At 41.6% G+C, this 20,763-nt stretch overlaps 1 protein-coding gene across 1 annotated transcript in view; it reads right to left on the reverse strand.

The window, feature by feature from the left end:
• The window catches only part of LOC6553311, a 37,159-nt gene extending 27,972 nt beyond the window's left edge, over nucleotides 1-9,187 (reverse strand). Inside the window, exons 1-5 of the mRNA XM_001979172.3 lie at nucleotides 9,147-9,187; nucleotides 8,776-8,932; nucleotides 4,354-5,286; nucleotides 804-1,001; nucleotides 21-173 (exon numbers count right to left, since the gene is read on the reverse strand). Of these exons, the coding sequence (XP_001979208.1) occupies nucleotides 21-173; nucleotides 804-1,001; nucleotides 4,354-4,948 (946 nt within the window). The 5' untranslated portion in view covers nucleotides 4,949-5,286; nucleotides 8,776-8,932; nucleotides 9,147-9,187. The remainder of the gene's footprint in view (nucleotides 1-20; nucleotides 174-803; nucleotides 1,002-4,353; nucleotides 5,287-8,775; nucleotides 8,933-9,146) is intronic.
• Between the last annotated feature and the right edge of the window lie 11,576 nt (nucleotides 9,188-20,763).

Raw genomic sequence — 20,763 nt, forward strand, 5'->3', positions numbered from 1 at the left:
GAATTCTTGGAGGGACTCACCCAGCACTCCCAATCGGTAGTTGACGGTGACCACAATCACCTCTCCGTAGCTGGACAGCACGGAGCCATCGTAGGGATTGCCGCTGTTCCACTCGAAGGACTCGCCGTGCAGATAGACCAGCACCGCATATTGCTTGGGGGTGCTTTGGGGCTCTAAATGTAACATACAATTTGCATTCAGTTTAATTTAGTGATATTATTCAAAGGGGAAGCTATTACTCATGGTAAGGTTTCTATATCAAGATTTTTGACTATGCTCTACTATCGATACCCGTTACTCAAATGAAGACGGACTTTCTGGCGGCATTGAGTCTAAAGGATAGCCCCCCTTGCACAGTTTTTGTGTCTAGATGGAATACACTGGAAGAATATTTACTGCCGAGATAAAGTGTCTAGAACATCGCCATGCATTCTTTAATAATTTGTGGGCGTTAGAGTAGGCAGCGTTAAAATGATTTTGGCAAACCGATGGTAACTGGCAAGTCAAGTAGAAATATGAAGAAGTCATTATTCAAAAGTATGCACTTGGGAGATTCCGAGATTCCGAGATTCTGACGCTCATCCGGACAGACAGACGAACTGATGCTGATGAACAATATATATAGTTTATTTACACATGGCAACAAAACGAGTAACGGGTATAAGACGGCTAAGTGAATTAAGTGAATGCTACACGTTAAATGCATAACATGATAAACTGAAGTAAAGCACAATGTATGAGATTATTTGAGATTATTAATGGGATTTTATCAGTACTCCGACACCGTCACATTTTGGACCTACCTTCATGGGGCACATACAGATTGAGATACAAGCAGTCCTCGCTCTCCGTCCGCAGATAAGGCAGCAGGCGACTCAGGTGTTTGTGCCGAGCCCGGGACATGTTTTCACTGCCGTGGGGCGAGAGGTCAGGTAACTTCTGAGGACACACGGGCGGAAGATGCCGCGCTATCTTCAAGCCCTGCCAGGGCAGTGGGGCACCTGGAACCACAGAGGATAACAAAAGCCAATTACACAGTTCTACACATAGTCTACGTATAACAGTATTCAATGAATCGATGTAAATTACTTGTAGAATTTCTTCCTTGCCCACAAGAATGCCAGCCAATTTTCTTTCCTAGACTTTGATATTAATACTTTTCATATTATTGTAAAACAGTATTTTTATTACTCAGCAATAGTAGCAAGGAAAGGTAGCACAACGATTTCACGAACTAAATTTCTAGCGAACGCTGCACAGTTCTTAAAGAATTTAATATCCCCAGCAGAGAACTGACAAAGAGGTCACGCCGAATGACATCCTAACCCATTGTGGCCAAACACATTTCGCTTTTCTCCTCTGTTTCGCAGTCATTCGATGGCTTGCGAAGCGCTGTGGCCAAAAAGTCAATTCCGTATTTATGTAACACGGTCAACAGGCACTTGAAAACGCCATAAACAAGCAAACACACCACAGAGCTCGCACATCCTGCACACAAGTGCCATCGGAGACCAAAGGACACTCGGTGCTCCGTATTTGGTCCTGTCTGGATCCGATTCGTGGCCAAGTTGACTGCGGTTACGCTTTGGTGTTGCAGTTAACGTCAAACCGTGCTCGCAGATGCGGAGAATCGTCGGTGAGTGGACAACCACGATTTGGTCAAGTTAGTTCGGATTCTGGTCTCTGGTCTCTGGTCTCCGGTCTCCGGTCTCCGGTCTCCGGTCTCCGGTCTCTGCTTCCGAATCCAAACCCAAATTCCTGCGGTTTAGGGGATGCTGAGGGACAAATCAGAGCAGCTGAGGGCAATCCATCTCGGTGGAGAATTGGCAAATCGCTTACAAATTTTGACACCGCATTGTTACGGCTTCAGATTGTTTTGCGGTTATTTAGGGACGATCGATATGCAAATGCCGTGGCTTATGCAAATTAAGTGGCTTCAATCGCACGCACAGCTAGCTCTGCAAATATTACCATAAGTTCGAGCCAATGCAATGAAGATATTAGCTCAGCTTGAAATTAGCTTACAAAAATTATTAAAATAAATAATTGCATCATTTTATTGCGTAAAGAAATGCTTTATCTCGAAAATACATTATCAAATGAAGATTCTTCGCAACCATATTATTTTTTTTCTAAAAGTTACTACTCCTCATAACGCTATACGTTATAAACAGGAGGCAATCTTTGCAGATTACACTTTGTTAAATGGTAGTGTTTTAATTGTTAATACAAAATTGGCATTTAATCGTGTAATAAATCATTTAAATCATTAGTTATAAGTGGAATTCGAACTAGCTGGGCTTTCTTCACGGCACAATCGTTAAAAAAGAGGGAAAAAAAGAACTTTGAACCCATTTGCGATTAATTATCCCAATCATGTTTAATTAATAGTACAACTTGAAAAGCAATGTTTTTAGCACAACAGCATTTATATGCCCCAAACAGGGTACAAATCAATGCCAATTCCAATTTCGTTGCTGACTCGACGCTCCAGAAAAATAGGCAACATTTACACTTTGACACATTCGAAGCGGACGAATTTCATTTCGTCGCGTTATTGAGCCCATAAAAATGCGACGAAAAGAGCAAACTCCAAACGCGGATTCAATATGCGGATGTGAGCATTATTTGCATTTTGTTATTAATAAATTTCGCAGCAGGCAAAGGAAACGGCTCCAGAAAGATGTGGCCGAAATGGAAAACGTGTGTATTTGTTTGGTTGTCTATCACACAAACGCACAGGACTCTGTTTGCATACGGGTTTGAATGTCCCCTGCTTTGACAGGCTCTCTACACATTACGCATACGCAGCGTGAGCATATTTGCATTGGCTTATATTTGCGGGGCGAATTTCAAGGCAAGTTGTATCAGCGACAGCCTGTTTGCCCTGGCACACTCACAACAACTTCCCCCGACACACACGTCCGCGCCGCCCCCCTCCGCCGCCCGTTGTTGCCACTGCTGTTGATGTTGCTGCGGTGCAGCAATGTGTTGCTGCTGTGTGCCGCTGCTGTCCTCTCGGATTGAGTGCACGGCGCTGAAGTGCTCAATAAACTCAGCGCGACAAACGGCGAAGTGCAAACTGAAAGCTGAAAACTGCCTCTGGAAACTGCAACTGGAAACTGCAACTGGAAACTACTACGACACGCAAATCGCGGCCAACACTTTCGACAGCCTTTGGGCTGTTAATTTATTGTCTTCACGTAATGCAATTCGGAGGACCAAGGCATGTGACGCCGCCAACACTGCAAACATATGCTTCGACTGTTTGGACTTTAACTATTTTTTACTATTTTTTAAATGACTGCAGATCTGATTTAAAAGTTTAATCTCTACTAATCTGCACATACAGATTTTAGTAGCTGATACAAATAACAATGTCCTTGCCGTGGGAAAATAATATTCTTGGTGCACAGCACGTGCAGCCGGAGGAGCAAGTGGAAGGCGGAAGTGGCGGTGGCAACAATTGAAGCTGCGGCCTGTTTATGCCCAGAACGGCAGGATGCAGGCCCGAAGTTGGCTGAAGTGTTGGCAGCTCGGCGGCCTCAAATCTCACAGACAAGTTGGCACGGCAACGAAGCTCGTGTTTTGATAAGCAAACTTTAAATAGATATAATACCAGCAATTTTCACTCTTAATTAAACAAGCAAAATATCCATGCAACCATGTACAAAGTGCGAAACATAATCGCCCAGCAGATGGCAAAATAAAAGAGCGAGAGGCGGGGACTTACACTGCAATCCTTGTAAAAACAAGCTGCAATAATAATAGCCATCCGAGACAGGAAGCCACACACAGGGACGTGCTTCCATAACCAACATCCTGCCAGATCGGTGCTACAGAGGGCACATGTCAAGTCCTGAAAGCCTAATGCCGGGCCAGCTCAACGATAATTGCCTGAATTGCAGGCTAAATTCTAAGTGCCCAGCAGCGCTCCCAGGACCAACAGGATGTTGCAGGTTGGCAGGGAAGTGCGGCTGCATATCGGTTGTTGGAGGAGTGCCCGCTCCTTTTTGAGTTCTGGGGTTTTTGGGGTTTCTGGGTTTTCGGGTCGGCCTGTTGGTGCTGCAAAGTGGCAATTTGCCATCATATTTGCGGTCACAAATAGTGCTCCTGCCTGCGGCGGGCGGGCAAGAGGATAGAAATAGGTGCTATTCCACCAGCAGGCTCGCTATCGTTACTTATATTACGAATATGGCCCATTTCACTCATTTGTACTAACCTTTACTTATGCAAATAATAGTTAACATTTCATTATGGGGTCTTGAAAACCGCTCTAGTTCAAAGTGACTTAAAAGCTATGTAGAAATCTCCTGTTTGAAAATAGAGTTAAAGACTGTTTCGTACACTCACCCGGTGGCATGAAGCGTCGATTTCCGGTGGGCGCCTCCGCGTAGGGAAGCCCCAGAAACTGGTCCACCTGCCGCAGCCCGCTGGTCACCTGGAAGCGACGTGTGATGCCCATGAGCCGGCCCTGCTTCACCTGGATCTCCTGGGTGTACTGCAGCTTATCGGGGACCACGTGTCGCCTCTCCGGGTGATGAGTGGTTGACGGCTCGTCGGTGGCCAAAACTGCGACCACGGTGTTGCCAGTGGCATTGGCTTGGTCCAAGTGGCTTGTTTCATCACCGCCGAAAAGCTTGTTCAGACTCTGCCTGAAATGCAGCTCCAAGCTGGGCGGCGGGGCCTTGGCACGTAGCACCGTCTGATGGCCAATTGATCGTCCCGGAAAAGCCGGAAAGTCCGGCTGAATTGTCGTCGTGATGTCCCCGACAAGCCGCGATTGCTTTGGGGTTTCACGCAATTTCATTGCGTTTTCCAGCTCATTTCCTTTGTGCAGCGGCTGCTCTTCGGCTGCCACGCCCATTGGGGGAACGTGGCTTAATAGCTCGTGATTGCCGCCAACAGTCAGCAGAAATAGCCAAAATGCTGCCAAACGAAACTTCATGGCTTTGTTGTCCGCCTCCGGGACCTGGACTTTCCTGCTGCCTTCTGTGATATTTCGATATTAATTTCGGTCTTACACTTCCCGCTCCGTCCAAACTTTTCACATTCCGCTCGTGTTTGCCTTTCCTGTTTGGTTAATTGTTCTTTTCCCAGCGGCTTGCTGTTTTCCTTCTTTGTTGCGTAAAACCAAATGGCTCACATTTTCTGGACGCCGTATTTACATGGGTTTTCTTTGAGCGCCTTAAATAGTTTCGACAGTTTATTTACTCGCTGTTTTTAGCCTGCTCCTTTGTGCTGCTCCTTTCTGTATTTAATTTCATTTGCAACAAAAGTTTCGTCCTATTTTGTATGCGAAAAGAAGAACACCAAGAAAATGTTGGAGAGAAACATTAGGTAAATTGAATCAGCTCGGCAATTCCATTATTTTTTAATTTCAGTTTCTTAAGTTTAGGTAATACATTTGTTGGTCACTAAAGAAACGTGCAAATATCAACATATACAATTAAGCACCTTTAAAATTACATTATAATCGCATTTATGGTACAAACAAGGGGAACCTTTATAAATATGTAATCAAAATTGGGTAGAGAAGCAAGTCGGTGCATCTTAAATTAATGGGCCATTCTGATTGAGTCATAGCTCAGTTCTCAGTGCCTCTGCATTTTCCAATTGACATGCCATCTCTTGTGTGTCGGAAAATCGATGTGCTGTTCATTTTCAAAATCTCAAATATTATTTTAGAACTCATCCATGGCATGGTAGAGTTCATTTATTTATAGCGGCCCATTAGTTATGAATGCTCTTAGACTTTCGACTTTGTCAAATCGATTCAATCGGAGTGAACGGAAATGAAACAAAGGCAAGTTCCTACGCTTTTCGTCATAAATGAGATAAGAGTTGCCATTAAATCCAACTTTGTATACAAATCGGGGCGTCGAACAAACGTCCGTCTTTCAAGAATCCTGACATGTGGAAAACGAGCTCCGAAGGCTTTTCGCAATTTAGTGCCGTGTAGTTTCACATTTGCGTAACGTAAACAAAGAGCATTCGGAATAAATGGAATGGAAGATTTCCCATGACGATTAATCATAAAAGCAGGAATACCAATGAAAAATCAATTAGGTTCTTCTGTTTCTTTCGATCTCGATTTATGTCGACACGCCAACGAAGTGAGCTAATTTCGCTATAAAAAGTAAAACAAACGCAAAATCTAAAAACGCCAAGGAATTTTAATGTTTTTTTACGAGCGTGCTAAGAAAAGCGCAGTGGCGTAGGGAGGGGGAGGCACATGGGTGGCACATGTGTGTGCGGACCTCAAATGTGTGACAGAGTGTGGGTGCTCTGTGTGTATTCGTAAGTATATATCAAAATAATCACAACGCACCGACACACTAAAAGCATTTTCCACAGTAACAACAAACTAAGTAGAACGCGGAAAAATGTACAAAAATATTGAAGGAAAAGGCAGCAGCCGAAAAGTGAACGCCCTTTTAAAGCGCCGATGTATCGTTGTTTATATTTTAATATATACCACATATACGCTGCATGTTAATAAACAATACACTTTAATTCACTAGGTGCAGCTTTAAATTTGGAAGAAATATTTAATATTTAACGTAAACATTCTATTTAAGGTACAAAATGCTATTCACATCTGAACTGTGAAAAGTATTGCCTATTTACTTCACTTCAACAACAACCTAGAAAAAAGTAAAAATATCTTTAAGCGATTTTCCTATTTATTGCATTTTCTGTCCTATTTTTTAGTGCCTCTGTTTGCTTCTCCGGACATGGCCATGTGTGCATCACAAACACAAATAAATGTCAAGGTACATTTGCTGTGAACATAAATTGACCTTTGCCAAATACGAAACACGAGCATTTGTATTAAATACGAGAAAGGGAGTTCGAGCACTTAAAACTTCCATAAATTCCGCTACCAACTCGATCGAGGGCTAATTGAGTCGACATAAACGAATGTTGCTTTTGGGCCAGCTCGCTATAGCATTTTGTATAGTATTTTTAGAAGCAAACGAAATAGAAATCAATGCTATTTCTGTGATGTTTTCTTGGCAATCTATGGGTTTAACGTTCCACTAAGTGAAAGTAAATTAAGACAGCTGTCGGTGGCCATTAAATGCAAATTTCGAAAAACGAAAGCCAAAACTGCAGGAGCCAGTGGAATTGGTAGTCATAAAAAATAAATACAGACGCAGGATAGAACACAGTGGCAATGCAAATTTAAGCAGAACGCACACCGTTAAAAATAAACAGCAAGTGCTTAAAAATAAAAACGAATGAGAGAAAATATTCACGGAATTTCGCTGCATTGTCCGTGCACTCCACGAAATGTCGTCACCAAAGGCAAAAATAAATAAATAGAGGAATGCTCTAAAATAAAGGAGAAATCACAAGACAAACTTGCCAGTTGGCAGCTGGCGAAAGGAAACGCACCGAATGGAAACAAGCTGGCAAAATGGGAAAATCAGCGAGAGAGGAAAAGCGCAATTGGAGCTTGGACAAAGCGATTTGATTTGATTTGGATTACTCTGTCGCGAAGTCACTTATTTTCCGCCGGTCCACTTGGCCTGGTCAAAACAATTCGCGGAATGCTTTTCGTGCTCTGTTGCAGGCTCTTAGCCGCCCATTCCGCATTTGGATGGCAAAAGGGCGCTATTTGTGGGTCAATTGAAGTGTGCTGCCCGCCCGAATAACTTCAAATTGGAGCGAAAGGCGTGTTCTTACCCCTGGACCGCAGAGTCAATGTTGCAACACTTCGACATAGTTTCCGAGCAGCTGTGACACTGTCATAAATTATATTCCACCAGCGGTGTAACAATCCCGGCGAGAGTTGCTCCAGCGCTTTTGTGATGCAAATGATGGCAGAAGGGCCTCGTAGCCGGGGTCCCATGGGTTAGGCACCCTTAACCTCAGGAAAATAACGTTGTACAACACGCGGACGGACACAGCGAAATTTGCATAATTAGCACAGAAATGTCGGCGCATTGAGAGCTGTCACTTTTGACGCGCCAAATGAAATGGGAACTATAAAGTACGAGCAGTACAAAGTTGTCGAAACCAATTCTAGCCGACTTGCAGAAAACAAATTTGGAAGCTGGCAATGCAAAACAGCGGCAAAAAGTTCAACAAACCCCAGCCAAATGCAGAAGATCGTGCCGAACTATTTCGAATTATGCGATTTATTTTTGGACCCCCTCGCAAAAACACACGAGTGGGCGGTGGGCGTGGCGAGCTATCGCGCCAACTAAGTGCACTGTTTATTTTTAAATAATTCGGTTACTCGCAACAGAAGCAATTTAGCTAAATTTGTTTACACAATTGTTTTGTGCAATGCAAAGGGATTTAGTTTAAAGCCCGAAAAAGCTAATTTGCAATTGGGAGCACCCGAATTTGAATCCAATAAACACCTCGAAATTTGTGTAGTCGGATAATCTGCGAAAGTATTCGGATTATATTTGTTTTCTATTATTAACGTTGCTTATACATATGTTGAAATGTTTACGAACGTCACACATCACTGAGTTTCAGAATATTTCCTCTGTTTCGCACTTTCGCATTTCGCATAGGGGGAAATTTCCCGAGCTCCACAAGAAGTTATTTCACTTGATTTACTCGAACAACGAACGGAAAAACGTGTAATATATTTCCACATTTTTATATTAATTATTTTGCATATTTTTCATCGTGAAGAGGATTCGATTCTTAATTAACCCAAATATTTCTTTTGGAAATGCATTTTCACGGGCTATTTGGCCAATGCATTGCCGATAATTATGCGCGTTGTAAAATTGAAAACTTGTGCCTTACCAATTTGCGCTTGATTTGTTGTATGTTTGATCTGCCCGAAAAATGCGCAAAACGATTTTGGCAAGGACTCTGTTTTCGTTTGTCACTTTCTGCGGTCTTGCACAAATAAATCGAAAACTTTTCGATTATTTTTCATTCACTAACGACTGCACCACACCTAAAATAAATCACTGTGCCGACTTTACTTCTTCGAACTGATTAACTTTGGAGCCTCCTGCGCGTAAACATTTCCACTCGAGCACTTGGCACGCGCTCTGTTTTTGTCCCCCTTTTGCAGATATTTTCTGGCGTTATTTTTGGATCACGTACAAGATTTATTTCACTGCTTTTAGCTTGCCACAAGACTTCCCCTGAAGAGCCGAAAAACTCACAGCGATCAACATCCGACACGATCCACGTTCAAACTGCAACTGTTTGGGGACTATTCCGGCGGAAGAACATCTGAGCATTCTCGAGATCTTTTCTCTTAGATACGGTCTTCTCTTAGTTGTGAGTATTTAGTTTTGTACCGCGAAACTGGCGCATTATCTACTGTACGCATATATATTCGATTTTGCCATTTTCAAAAGCTAATTGGAAGAGTTTTTGCTAAGGCGCCTCAGGTTATCAGTATAATATTCCTGATTTGTAGAGCTCTCTTAACCGTTTCTGAACATATATAAATCTGAGTTTTGCAAATATTATTTACGCGTTGAGCACTCTCGTTTCTGCATCCTGCACATATCCCGTCGACTTCCTCCATTACCATAATTATTATCATATAAAAATTAGTCATTAGCAAGAGGCCTTTCATTACCTTCAATTTCCCAAAACTTCCTGGTCATTACCATATCTCATTTGGCGAAATTTCCACAACTTCCTCTTTAAGCACATGTAAATAGACATCTTTGGGAGTCGGGTGAAAAGATTTTCCTACTCCTCTTATCTAAGACTTCCTGCCGCAAATCTATCTCCAAGTCTAAGTGCGCAGGCGGGAGCCAAGTTAAAGTCTTAAATCAGCCTGGCTCTTGGCCAAGAAGTGGGGAAAATGCAAAAACTGCCTATGACCTAGGTCTACTTCTATTTGCCAAGGCTTTTTGCATTGCAGTAGCTAAGTGACTTGTTTGACTTCTTCATTGCGCCTTCACTTCATCGTCAATTTGGCTGGGCCACTACACAAAAGGGAGGATATCAAAGGGTTTTTTTCAAACTAGGTAAGGTTCAAGTCTCAGGACTAAAAGAAATACCACTAGTGACCTGTTAGATAGGTTTTCTTCTTTTAAAGAGGGTAAATCTAGTGAATGTTCCAAAATTTTCTCTTACAGAATTTTATTCGCTTTAGATATTTAGTCGTTGGCTTAATACTAATGCTGACTTAAGTCTAGACCCAACAACCCATATACCTCACATCACCGATTTGCGGCATGTCACCTTTCAAGCCATTTCAGTGTGTGGAAAAGGAAAAGGGGAAAAACGGCCGACAGCTTCGCAGAGCTTCACGCCCGGCTTTCTTTTTTTTGGCCACACACCTAAAACGCCTTTTCGGAGAAATTGAATTTACCAGCTTGACATGTTCGAAGTAACTCGAGTACCTAATTTACGACCATCAAAGTGCGCCAATAAATTTTCTTTAATTGCAAGTTAATTAAAATCGAAGCCCCGTGCCCGAGACGCAGTACTCGAACCAGGCGCACCGAAGAAGCGCCATTGGGAACGTCAGCAGGGCATTTAAAAATAACCAAATTCGACGTCAATGCGGCGGCACACATTCATCCCAAACGCCCAAACATCAATAAAGCAAGCCATACAAGTTTCTATGAAGCAAGATAATAAAGGCGGAAAAAAGTTAAATTAATTTTTTATGTCTTACTCGAAGAGTAAATCGAGAGTACTAACAGGTAGAAGGAAACGAATCGAACCTACAACTTACATATGTTATCGATCTTGTCCGTCCGTTTGTCCGTATGAACGCTGTGATCGCGGGAATTATAAAAGAAAATGCACGCAGCCGTTACTTCAGAACGTTGCCACACCCACTTTAATTTAATAAGTGCCTTGCACTTTGCCGCCCACTTTGTGACAATTTCTATAGATACGGCTAAAAAATCTTAAAATATCACTCTCCTCTCTTACTAGCTGAGTAACAGGTATCTGATAGTCGGGGAACATTCTCTCTTGCCTTCATCTCTGAATGGGAATGCAAACTTAAAAAACAATTTGGTCCGGCCCCAATTGCTTATATTTGAACGAGTTTAGCTTGCAGGCTGTCAATTTATCGAAAAATACATTTCTCAGGTTGAAGACATTTTATTATTTATGCCTGTTATATTTCTCAATAAATGCTCGTATTTTGTTCTTATATATTTAGATATATATTTAGTTTTCATATTTATGGCGCTTGAGGTGCCAAATGGATTGCATAAACAAATTAGCCCAGTTTGCTTACGAATTGAATAGAAATTGAAAGGATAACTGCAATTTCAGCAATAAGTTTTTTTGGTGAGTGCGTTTAGTTTTCTACAGAAATACAAAATAAAAATGATGTGGATAAAGAAATCTTTTCTCGTTTATTAAATAATAATAACATTCGACTTGTATTTTCCCTTACTTTCTAACCCAAACATTTTCTTACTCATACTGAAACAAGATAAATTCGGAAGGCCAAAGCTTTCAGTAACTATATACATAAAAAATATAAGAACAATAAATGAAACTGTGATTTAATTTCCAATATTTTTCAGACCGTTTCTATGTATATTATATATCCGGGTTTGATTAAATTTAATCAGAAAATTTGTGTTAAAAAAATGTCTGTTTAGCGAAAACTTATGCTTATGATCGAAAACCACTAAATACAATTATGTTTCCCATTTTTTCGAATATTCATTTGACAGCATATATAATTAGCATATATCTTCGTTGCCTTTGAAACTTTTTTGCCTTAGCTTCGGTTGTATTTCAGACTTTAAATAACTAAGCTGACATCTGATTTCTTGCTAAATTCCCAGTCACAATCCTTTTTGGTGCATTGAGTCAGGGATCTGGGGTCGAATGACTAGCAATTTGCAATCTAATTAACTTCGATTCCAACGACAAGGACATTTACATAATTGCATTTCGTGGTGCATAATTCTGCCAAGAGACACGCCCAGTTTCAGCCCTAGATAGGAAAAAATTAAACCGTCGCAATCAAGTGAAAAACGAAAGTTGCCCATGGCGCAGGCGAAAGGATAACTGAAAGAATGGGACTGAAATTAGAAAAGCTAAATGACACAAAAAGCCAGTGCGAACGTAATTGTGTTTTGCCGCTGCCACTGCAATTGGGTCCTGGTTCTGGCCATATGGCGGCCACATTACACCGAGTTAAACGAAGGCCGCGGAGCACAAAAAAAAATCAAGGGAAACCGTCAAGGAAGAGGCAACGGTGCCAAATGAAAGCCAACTCTAATTAAGTCGGCAATGGCCAAGTTGCAGAAACACAAAAGGAAAGACGAAAAGAGCGTTTACTTACTGGCCAGAATCAGGAAAGATGCAGCAGCCATTCCCATAAAGGAAAAGCCCAGCGGATGATTTAATTCGGCAGTGCACTATGTTAAGCCAGCTTATTTGGTGCTAATTATATGCCTTTAGTCGGGAAATTATGAATGCAGTTGGGTTCGCTTAGGTTGCCATAGATGGAAAGTATTAACCCAAAACAAAGCGAAGGAACTGAAATGGAGAAAGCGGCTCTAGACGGAATTAAAGTGGTTAAGTATTTGACTTCAGGCTGCCAGCGCAAAGTGAAGTGCAAATAAATTAGACAAAAATTGCTCTAGAAATGCCCCAAGAAATGCACTTATCTTTGCCTTGTTGACTCGCCAAAAAACTTGGTAAAGTGGAATACAAAAAATGGAGATACACAGGCAAAATTGAGGAAGATTCTTAAATTGTAACAGTAATATTATTATTTTGAATGCGATTCAGCAACAATTTAAAATCAAATGTGCTGAACAGTAGTTATTTTAGTCCACCTTGTATATGCAAATATATAAGTATTCGAACATAAAAGATACGAACATACAAAACCAAGAGTCGAGTTCCTCGACTATCAGATACCCCTTACTCAACTGGTGGGAGTGCAGGCTAAACATTTCATATCAAAGTTGGCAGCAAAAAAATAAAATAAATAAAAATTAAAAAAAAAGTTAAAAAGTTTAAGAGTTGTAGACGGTTAGTGGGCGTTAGAGGGGGCGTGGAATTAATGTGGAATCTGTGGAATGTGCCTGATTATTCGCAACTTTCCAGCTTTTATAGTTCCTGAGATCTCGAACTTCATACGGACGGACATAACAGTATATGTATATAATACTTTATGTTCATACTTTCCATACTTTTCAACGAATCTAGTAAAACCCCTACTGTACAAGGAACAGGTATAATAAAATACGAAATATTCAACCATTTTTCCGGCAAGAAAAAAGGCAAGTTGAATTATTGCAAACTTATTCTCCCCCGCTTCATTTTGGCTGGAATTCCGCTCCGTAAACTTGGCCCGAACTTCCCGCTAATCAGGGGAAATTTCTCTGCAGCGGAACGAGTCAAATTGAAGTGGTCCAAAACCAATTGAGCAGAAAACACAGCCAGCGGCAACCAGAACTGCCTCATGGGCTTTGGGGCAGTAAATTTGGCGTAAAATAGGCTATTGATTTTCAGCCCAGCTAGGCTAACTGGAATTTAACTAAACTTAGCTAAAGCGTTAAGAGACTAGGCTCTTTGTTGTGGTCTGTGTGTTTAAGGTCCCCTGTGCATATGCAAATGAAGCAGACAGTGAATTCATTCGTTTGCATTTAAATCTGTCCAGAGACGATTTCGTTTCAAATCTGTCTTTCACTCAACTGAAACTAAATGACACTCGTTTACGAATATCGCCCTCGAGCCATCCCGAAAAGAGGTGTAAATAAGCACCGAGTAAACAAAAGCCGCAAAAAAGGAATCTAAACGTTGACTAAATCAAAACGGACCCAGTCCTCTGAAAATGGGGTCCAGAGCGGAGTCTCCTCTTCAAGTGGTCAGCCGTGGAAGGTTGCGAAAAAAGAAAAACTCTGAACGACCGCACTTCGGACTGTCACTTGTATTAAAGGAAAAACGCCGCAGGCATTTTAAGTGTTGTTAATGCTGATGCGGCGGTGGCGGCGGCGGCACGAAAGTTTTTCCAGTGAGCAAATGAAACAAGTTTTCCTCTAGTTTCCCTTTTTGAGCAGCCAGCAACTCACGTTCCCGTTCCGCGCCCGCCCATTTTATGCATTTATAAAAACCAGGGGGCTCAAACTGAAAAACAAACCATGAGGAGTGGAAAAGTTTCGACACTTTTTGTTAACGCGTGGCTGCTTACGTGTGTGTCATTTAGCCCAAGTCCCAGTTCCCTGCCCCTTTGCTGCGCTTCTCATTTTGGGTCAGTTTCCATTAAAGTGGTGGTCAGTGGTGGGTCTGTCCATGCAAATGGCATCCGAGATTCCGCACAACTGGAAACTAAAATGGGATTAAATAATTCCTTTCATCGCACTCTCTTGGCCGTTCAGAAAGCGACATTAAGTGCGTTAGATAGCAATTTAAGTTTGGATAATATACCCCATACATCTAGATACGTTTTTTTGGCATCGGCTTTCGCATTAATTTAAACCAACCTAATTAAATTACCTTTCAGATTGGTTTTTCTCTCCACTGGACTGTTTATTAATTACGTTTTGAGCTAGTTTTTCAGAGCGCTCTTTTTGCATTGCACAATTATTTCACAAGGACCCTGCCTTTTCAAAAATGAATTAATCGAGATGTCTTTGTCATTTGCATTCAATTAGCCATTTATTATTATTACCCCTTTTTCCATCGGGCTCCTGTGATTATTATACATTTTGCAATGCAAATTTCGCGAGCATCTCGGCTTGCACCTTTCTGGTTGAATATTCATGATCATTTTTATTCCCGAAAGGACTCCGATTATTTCATAATTACGACAAAGGCAGCTGCAGCGAGGCACATTATGAAAATGGCATGAAATTAATTCGTGATATCGAAAAGGGAGACATCGCAGCTCCGGCCGAAATGTGCGCATCTGCTTCGCATTATAAATATGTCATATCCTGTTTCCTGCAGGCACACCGAGCAGCTTATCAGACCCACTTGCAACTGCAGTTACTCCCCTGAAGAAGCCTCAAAGGAAGCGCATCTCCCCATCTTTCATGTTGTCAAAGGGGGAAACACACCAGGCAGCCCGGGAAGCTCAGGCAAAGTAGCAATTCAACCGAAGGTTTCCTCATTTGCTGCACGCCACTGAGGAGCTGAATGCAAACAGGGACCGGTGTCTTCTCTTCCAGGTCCCTGTGTAAATCGGCGCAAAATGGTATAAATTTCCCTGCTTATTTGCAATGCAGCTCGATATACCCTCATGTGCTCTTGCGTATTAACTTTGGTAATGCACATAGATCTATGTAGACCGGGACACAATGCCAATGGAAACAACGTATATAAGAAAACAGTGCAGGGAAAAAACGGGGTTTGGTATCTGTTTGGTAATGTTGGGGGCTAAAAATTTGTATAATAAAATTGTAATAGTGTCGAGTACAGCAAGAGTCTTCCGTGAGTCTAGTGAAAAGCATAACCGGTAAGATCATTGAAGTGTTTCTTTCAGCCACAATCTTGTAACTGTACCGTTTGGCATATGCGTAGAAGAATACCTTACAGTTCTTGAAAATTAAAAATAATAATTAAAAATTAATTTCCACATTAAAAATAATGTACTGCAGAGATGTATTACAGCTATCACTTAAATGTGATAATATATTTTTACCAATTTCATTTACATTGCCTGCAAGTAGAGAGTCCGATATTCGACCTCGCCCTGATTAATATATTCTTATTCTGCTTTATTTCTGCACTGTTTGTTGTCTTTTGTGCTTTTTACACTTCGGGACTATTGTCGGCTTAATTGTTGTTGTGCCTTTTCCTGGTCCCTCTGCCATTGTTGTTGCGCATATTGTTTTTGCTGCTGCTGGCTGCTGGTGTTGCTGGTTGTAAGTGGGAGTGGGTGGGAAATGGCTGGCTGTCTGATTGTTGACGTGGCTGAGAAAGCGCACACTTAAGTGCACTTGAGCGTTTTTAATTAAAACGCAATTTTTCAACGAGCAGAAGTCGACTTGCTGAGCAACTGGGCAGACAAGTAGGTACCGGGCTTGGATTTTTTCTAAAGTATTCGCACATTTTAGTCCTCAAAACACAACGCTCTTCCATGCTGCATGCAAAGGAGCAACGCAATATTTTAAAGTATCTGAAGGGTGGTTCCAGGGTGAAGCAGTTCTGAAAATCACAATAAATCCACATGCATTGCTTTGCATTTAGATTGCGGCTACACACATCAATCGCGCTGGAAGCATTACAAGTAAGACCGTCGCAGAAGACCTCTTTCAATCAGAAGTGCTCCTGGCAACACCGGGGGTCTTTTAGTGGGGATTTGTTTTTCGCGGACGAGGAGACAACAGTTGGTGCCTCCGAAATATAATCAACGTCATCATGCAACCAGTCAACCAGTGCAACTTTGTAGTGCACCCTGTTATTTATGCAATTCCCCACTATGCACCTAAAGAAGATTTCTCTTTTCCAGACTTCCTTCTGCCTCAATATTTAATTATACTTATAAAGTTGTTCGCCATAAATTAACATCCAATCTTAGAATTGCAATTTGCGGGTTATTAAAAATTTCGAATTGAAATATTACTATTCAGTAGAAGGAACCCAACTAACATATTATTTATTATTTAACGAAATAGCGTTTTATTATAAACTACCTTATAGTAGCTGTGGCTGCAGTAGTGTAGGGCACCTAGATTTCTCTCAGTGTGCTCTGCTACTGATGTTGCTATTTCGCCGGATGATGTGACTGTGGATGAGCATGCTGGAGATGATGATGATGACAACAAGTGCACAACCCTTTGGCCCCCGGCGCTGACTCCACTTTCCGGGCGTTTGATGGCTCCGGCTTTGCGCTGTGCCCGTGGAGGATATGTACATATACGTGCCCGACGATGAGGGGCATGCCACATTTACCCGCTGCACTTGCCACGCGCGTACCAAAATAAACACGAATTTCATGTACTACCTCTGTCGAAGCCTGTGGCCCGCGAGGGTTGACAAAACAAGTTCGCAAGTGCAGCAATTTGGGCGGAAAAGCCGCGCAGATTGGAAGGAAAATGGACTGCTGCTGCCCGAGGAGCAATTGGAAATTTCTCTACCACTAGTAGAAGAAAAGAGTTTGCTACTTGTTTTGGAACAACGGATCACTAAGATCAACATACGGATAACGGTCGCAGTTCATTGCAACCTGTCATCGTTTTTAACTTCACGTAGAAATATCAGTGACTACTTTAATTAGTAATTAGCAATTAGTATTACATTTTTATACCCGTTACTCCTAGAATAATTGGGTATACTATATTCGTTGAAAAGTATGTAGCAGGCAGAGGAAAGCGTTTCCGACCCAGTTCAACTTATCTTAATCGGATTTTGAAGTGGTATACGGCACCATTCTCTAAATATCTGCATTTAAATTTAGAAATTAATTTTATAAAAATTTTGTTGTACATTTTTTGATGCTATGATGTTAAAGAAATTCAAAAAAATTAAGGAATGTTCCAAGGCTGAAGTTCTAAAATCCCTAACTTATCTTAATCTAATTTTGAAGTGGCATACCTCTAAATGTTCCTGTGTAATTCTCTACAAAATGTTTAATTTATCCCCAATTTCTACCGATATTCCAGAGAATGTTGAAATTTCCCGTTTGCACTACTAGTAGCTTAGTAAAAGGTATCTGATAGTCGAACAACTCAACATTCTAGCATTCTTCTTGTTTATTATTTAAATGTTTATTATTATGATACTACCATCTTTCAACATGGCCTAGATGTTGCATATTAGTTTCCTGTGACCTATATGATTGAAACAGGAAATCAATTAAAACCATCCACTCCCAAGCAACAAACTAATCAAATTCATAAGAAAAGCCATTGCAAAACTATTCAATACCGAAACCAGAAACCAAGACATGGCAGCCGTAATTAATACAACGTCTTCGAAATTCATATCATAAACCCACACAGAGTTCGAAGGACAACTGCCGAGGTGCAACACCACCACAGGATCCGCCTGCAAGGACCAAACGACAAATTAACAATAACTAATTGGAAGCTAATGGCCCATTCAGGCATTTACATCCCAGCCAAATTGGCAGCAGCAACAATGGGCGCCCATTCGTGACAAGAGCCACTCTGGTCGAGCACCCATAGACGTCTTCTCTAAGCCGGAAAATCCGAGCATCCTCAAACCAAGAAATACCCCATATTTCGGCATAATTAGCACACAGCCTGCAGCACAAATATGCAAACACGGCTCACACAGAGCGGACATGGCTCGCAGTGGAGGTGGTCAACTTGGCCAAGCCGGAGCTTGGATGCCGTGTAAAATATTTCCAGAGATGGTGTTTTGGGGAAATATTTAAATTGGCTTTCAAATGATTTTGTTTCCTAAGAAAATTTTAGGTACTTAACTTAAAAGAGATTTAGAAATTTGGGATATTTCAAACATACCAATTAAGTGAAGTGGCAGATATTGGAACCCAAGCATTGCACTAATTTAATATAAGCTGTATAACCAATGGAAAATGATGCCTTATCAGAAAGAATAAATGCGTCCACTTAAAAATTTAGCTACGCCGCTATCTTAATAACTCGAAAAGCAACTCGACTCGGCGTGGAGCCCATAAAAATCTCCTCGCACAGTGGCTTCTGGTTACTCCCAGCTTCATATTGACACATGTGCGTACGTGGTGTCTGGTAGATATGCATGGAGATATGGCAAACAGCTTGGAAGTTGGGCAGACACATCGTGCAAATGTGCGAACTCATTAGAGAACTCCGGCCGCAGTGAGCCACTGCCAAGAGGAGGCAATTAGAAAATGATTTAGCGCAATTTTCGATGTGATTAAAAACGGCGTCAGCTGACAATTTAAGACGCCATTTACGTGTGCCATTCAACAGCCAGAAATGGCAAATAAAAGTTTATGCCAAAACCTGCTAAAACGGCTGTAAAGTAGTAGGCCGGCTGCCTGGGAGTTCTGCTGCTAATTAAACGAATAAGTCTACCGCGGCTCGAGATGAATTGCCGGCGTCTTTGTCTTCGCATTCCCTTTAGCATCTTCATCTGGGCCCAATACTCAACTCTATTAGCATTACCATTGCCATTACCATTATCATCGCGAGCTGCAAAATAACTCAAGTGGCACGGCTGAGTGGCGAGATAGTTGGCGTGCCTTTAGTTACCAGTTGGCAGTTGCCAGTACAGCCCTTTCCCTGTACCACGTTAGCATTCCTGGGAGCGTGGATAGCCGTCATTCTGAGCCGTCCTTGGAGGTGGGAGTGTGTTGATGGGTGATGGGGCTCAGACTGACAGCCATCCTTCGCAGCTGTCTGCATCAGTCGGCTAATGGCCGCTTTGCGGCTCAAGTGGCAGGCGCATCGTGCCGCCCGGGAAGTCATGAAGTATTTAAGCCAAGCTGCAAGTTTGTGCAAACTCAAAAGCCCCAGCCGGGCACTGCCTTTGTAATTTGCTTAAAGACCCCAACCGCCTTGGAATGGAATCGGTTCGTTGGTTTGCCAACTTCTAGGCCATGAATTTGAATGCGACGACAGCAGGTTTTTCAAAGAGAGTTTGTAGTTCCTTTTTAAGAAATTAAATAATCCTAGCAAACACAGTTTTGCAGAATAACTGCTGCATTGAAATTAGTTTATTCATGTTATTCATATCATTCGAAAGACACTTCGTTTGGCCAACTGCGATTAAGCAGGCTATAAAAGAGCATATAACAATTTCGCGACTTTAAGCTTTAAGGCAATTCGCATTGCCCCTCCAATTAAAACGCGCACTTGTGCATTCTGTTCACTCAATCTATTTATTCAACTTTTCAAATTTTCCTGATTGTACCAAAAATGCAAATTTTCAATAATATGATCCCGGCTTCATCCATACCCCTATTTTCGGGTCAAAGCATCAGGCCAAATTTCGCGACCATTCCCCGATTCTCTGGTCCACCTATCGCATTTCATTGTTAATAAATTTGGGGCTTCATACATTCATGGAAGTTTTCAGCCCCCCATTCGCGCACCAGCACTCAATTTGTTGGCAAAAACTCCCGAATTGAAATCAATTTCGGCTCGCAACTTTCCAAGCCCCAAAGCTGTCAAACCGGGGAAAATGTTCAGAAAGAGGATGGGCGCCTCCAGGCAGCACTAAATCAATCACTTAACTATTTCCCTGCACTTTCAGTGCAATTTATTTACCAGTTCGCCGTAAAGAAAACGAACAGTAAGCCGAACGGAATAAACAAAACAATTGGCCGTGTGCAACCCGAAATAAAATCTGAAGCAAAAGGAAAAGCTTGAAATCATACAACATTTTTATAGAAAAACTCAGCCCAAAAACTCCCCATTGTGTGTTACTTTTATATACTTTTTTCTTGGGTTTGCGAGAACATACGCCAAAGCATGTTGTTTCTATGTATCGCTGATTTTGTTGTGTTATTTGTTGTTTATTGTTATTGCTGAAAAATGTATTTTATTCGCGTAGGTCGAGCGCTCCTATCTAGCTGCAAACAAAAATGCTCCAAAGGCTTTTGTTTGGCCCATATTTTTGGTTGGCAGTAATGCACAGAAATTGCTTACAACGTGTATTAGCCGAGTTTGATGATGCCCTTTGTCAATGCGGTGATGACACCGAAAGGCTTATGAATTTACACAAATGCCAGTTTATGACGTTGAATTAGTCCATCAGTTTTTCGGAATTAAAGGGTATACAGATTTGATGGAAAAGATTATTGCACCTGGGCTACAGTATTTTCTACATGTGTATTTTCTAAAGTGTAGTATGCAAATTGCCGAATGTGCTTTAAAAATTTGGTTTTGCTATTTTTTGTATTTATGTACTGAAAGT

Source organism: Drosophila erecta, unplaced genomic scaffold (assembly GCF_003286155.1).
Source record: "Drosophila erecta strain 14021-0224.00,06,07 unplaced genomic scaffold, DereRS2 tig00000000-arrow-pilon, whole genome shotgun sequence".
Taxonomy (NCBI): Eukaryota; Metazoa; Arthropoda; class Insecta; order Diptera; family Drosophilidae; genus Drosophila; species Drosophila erecta.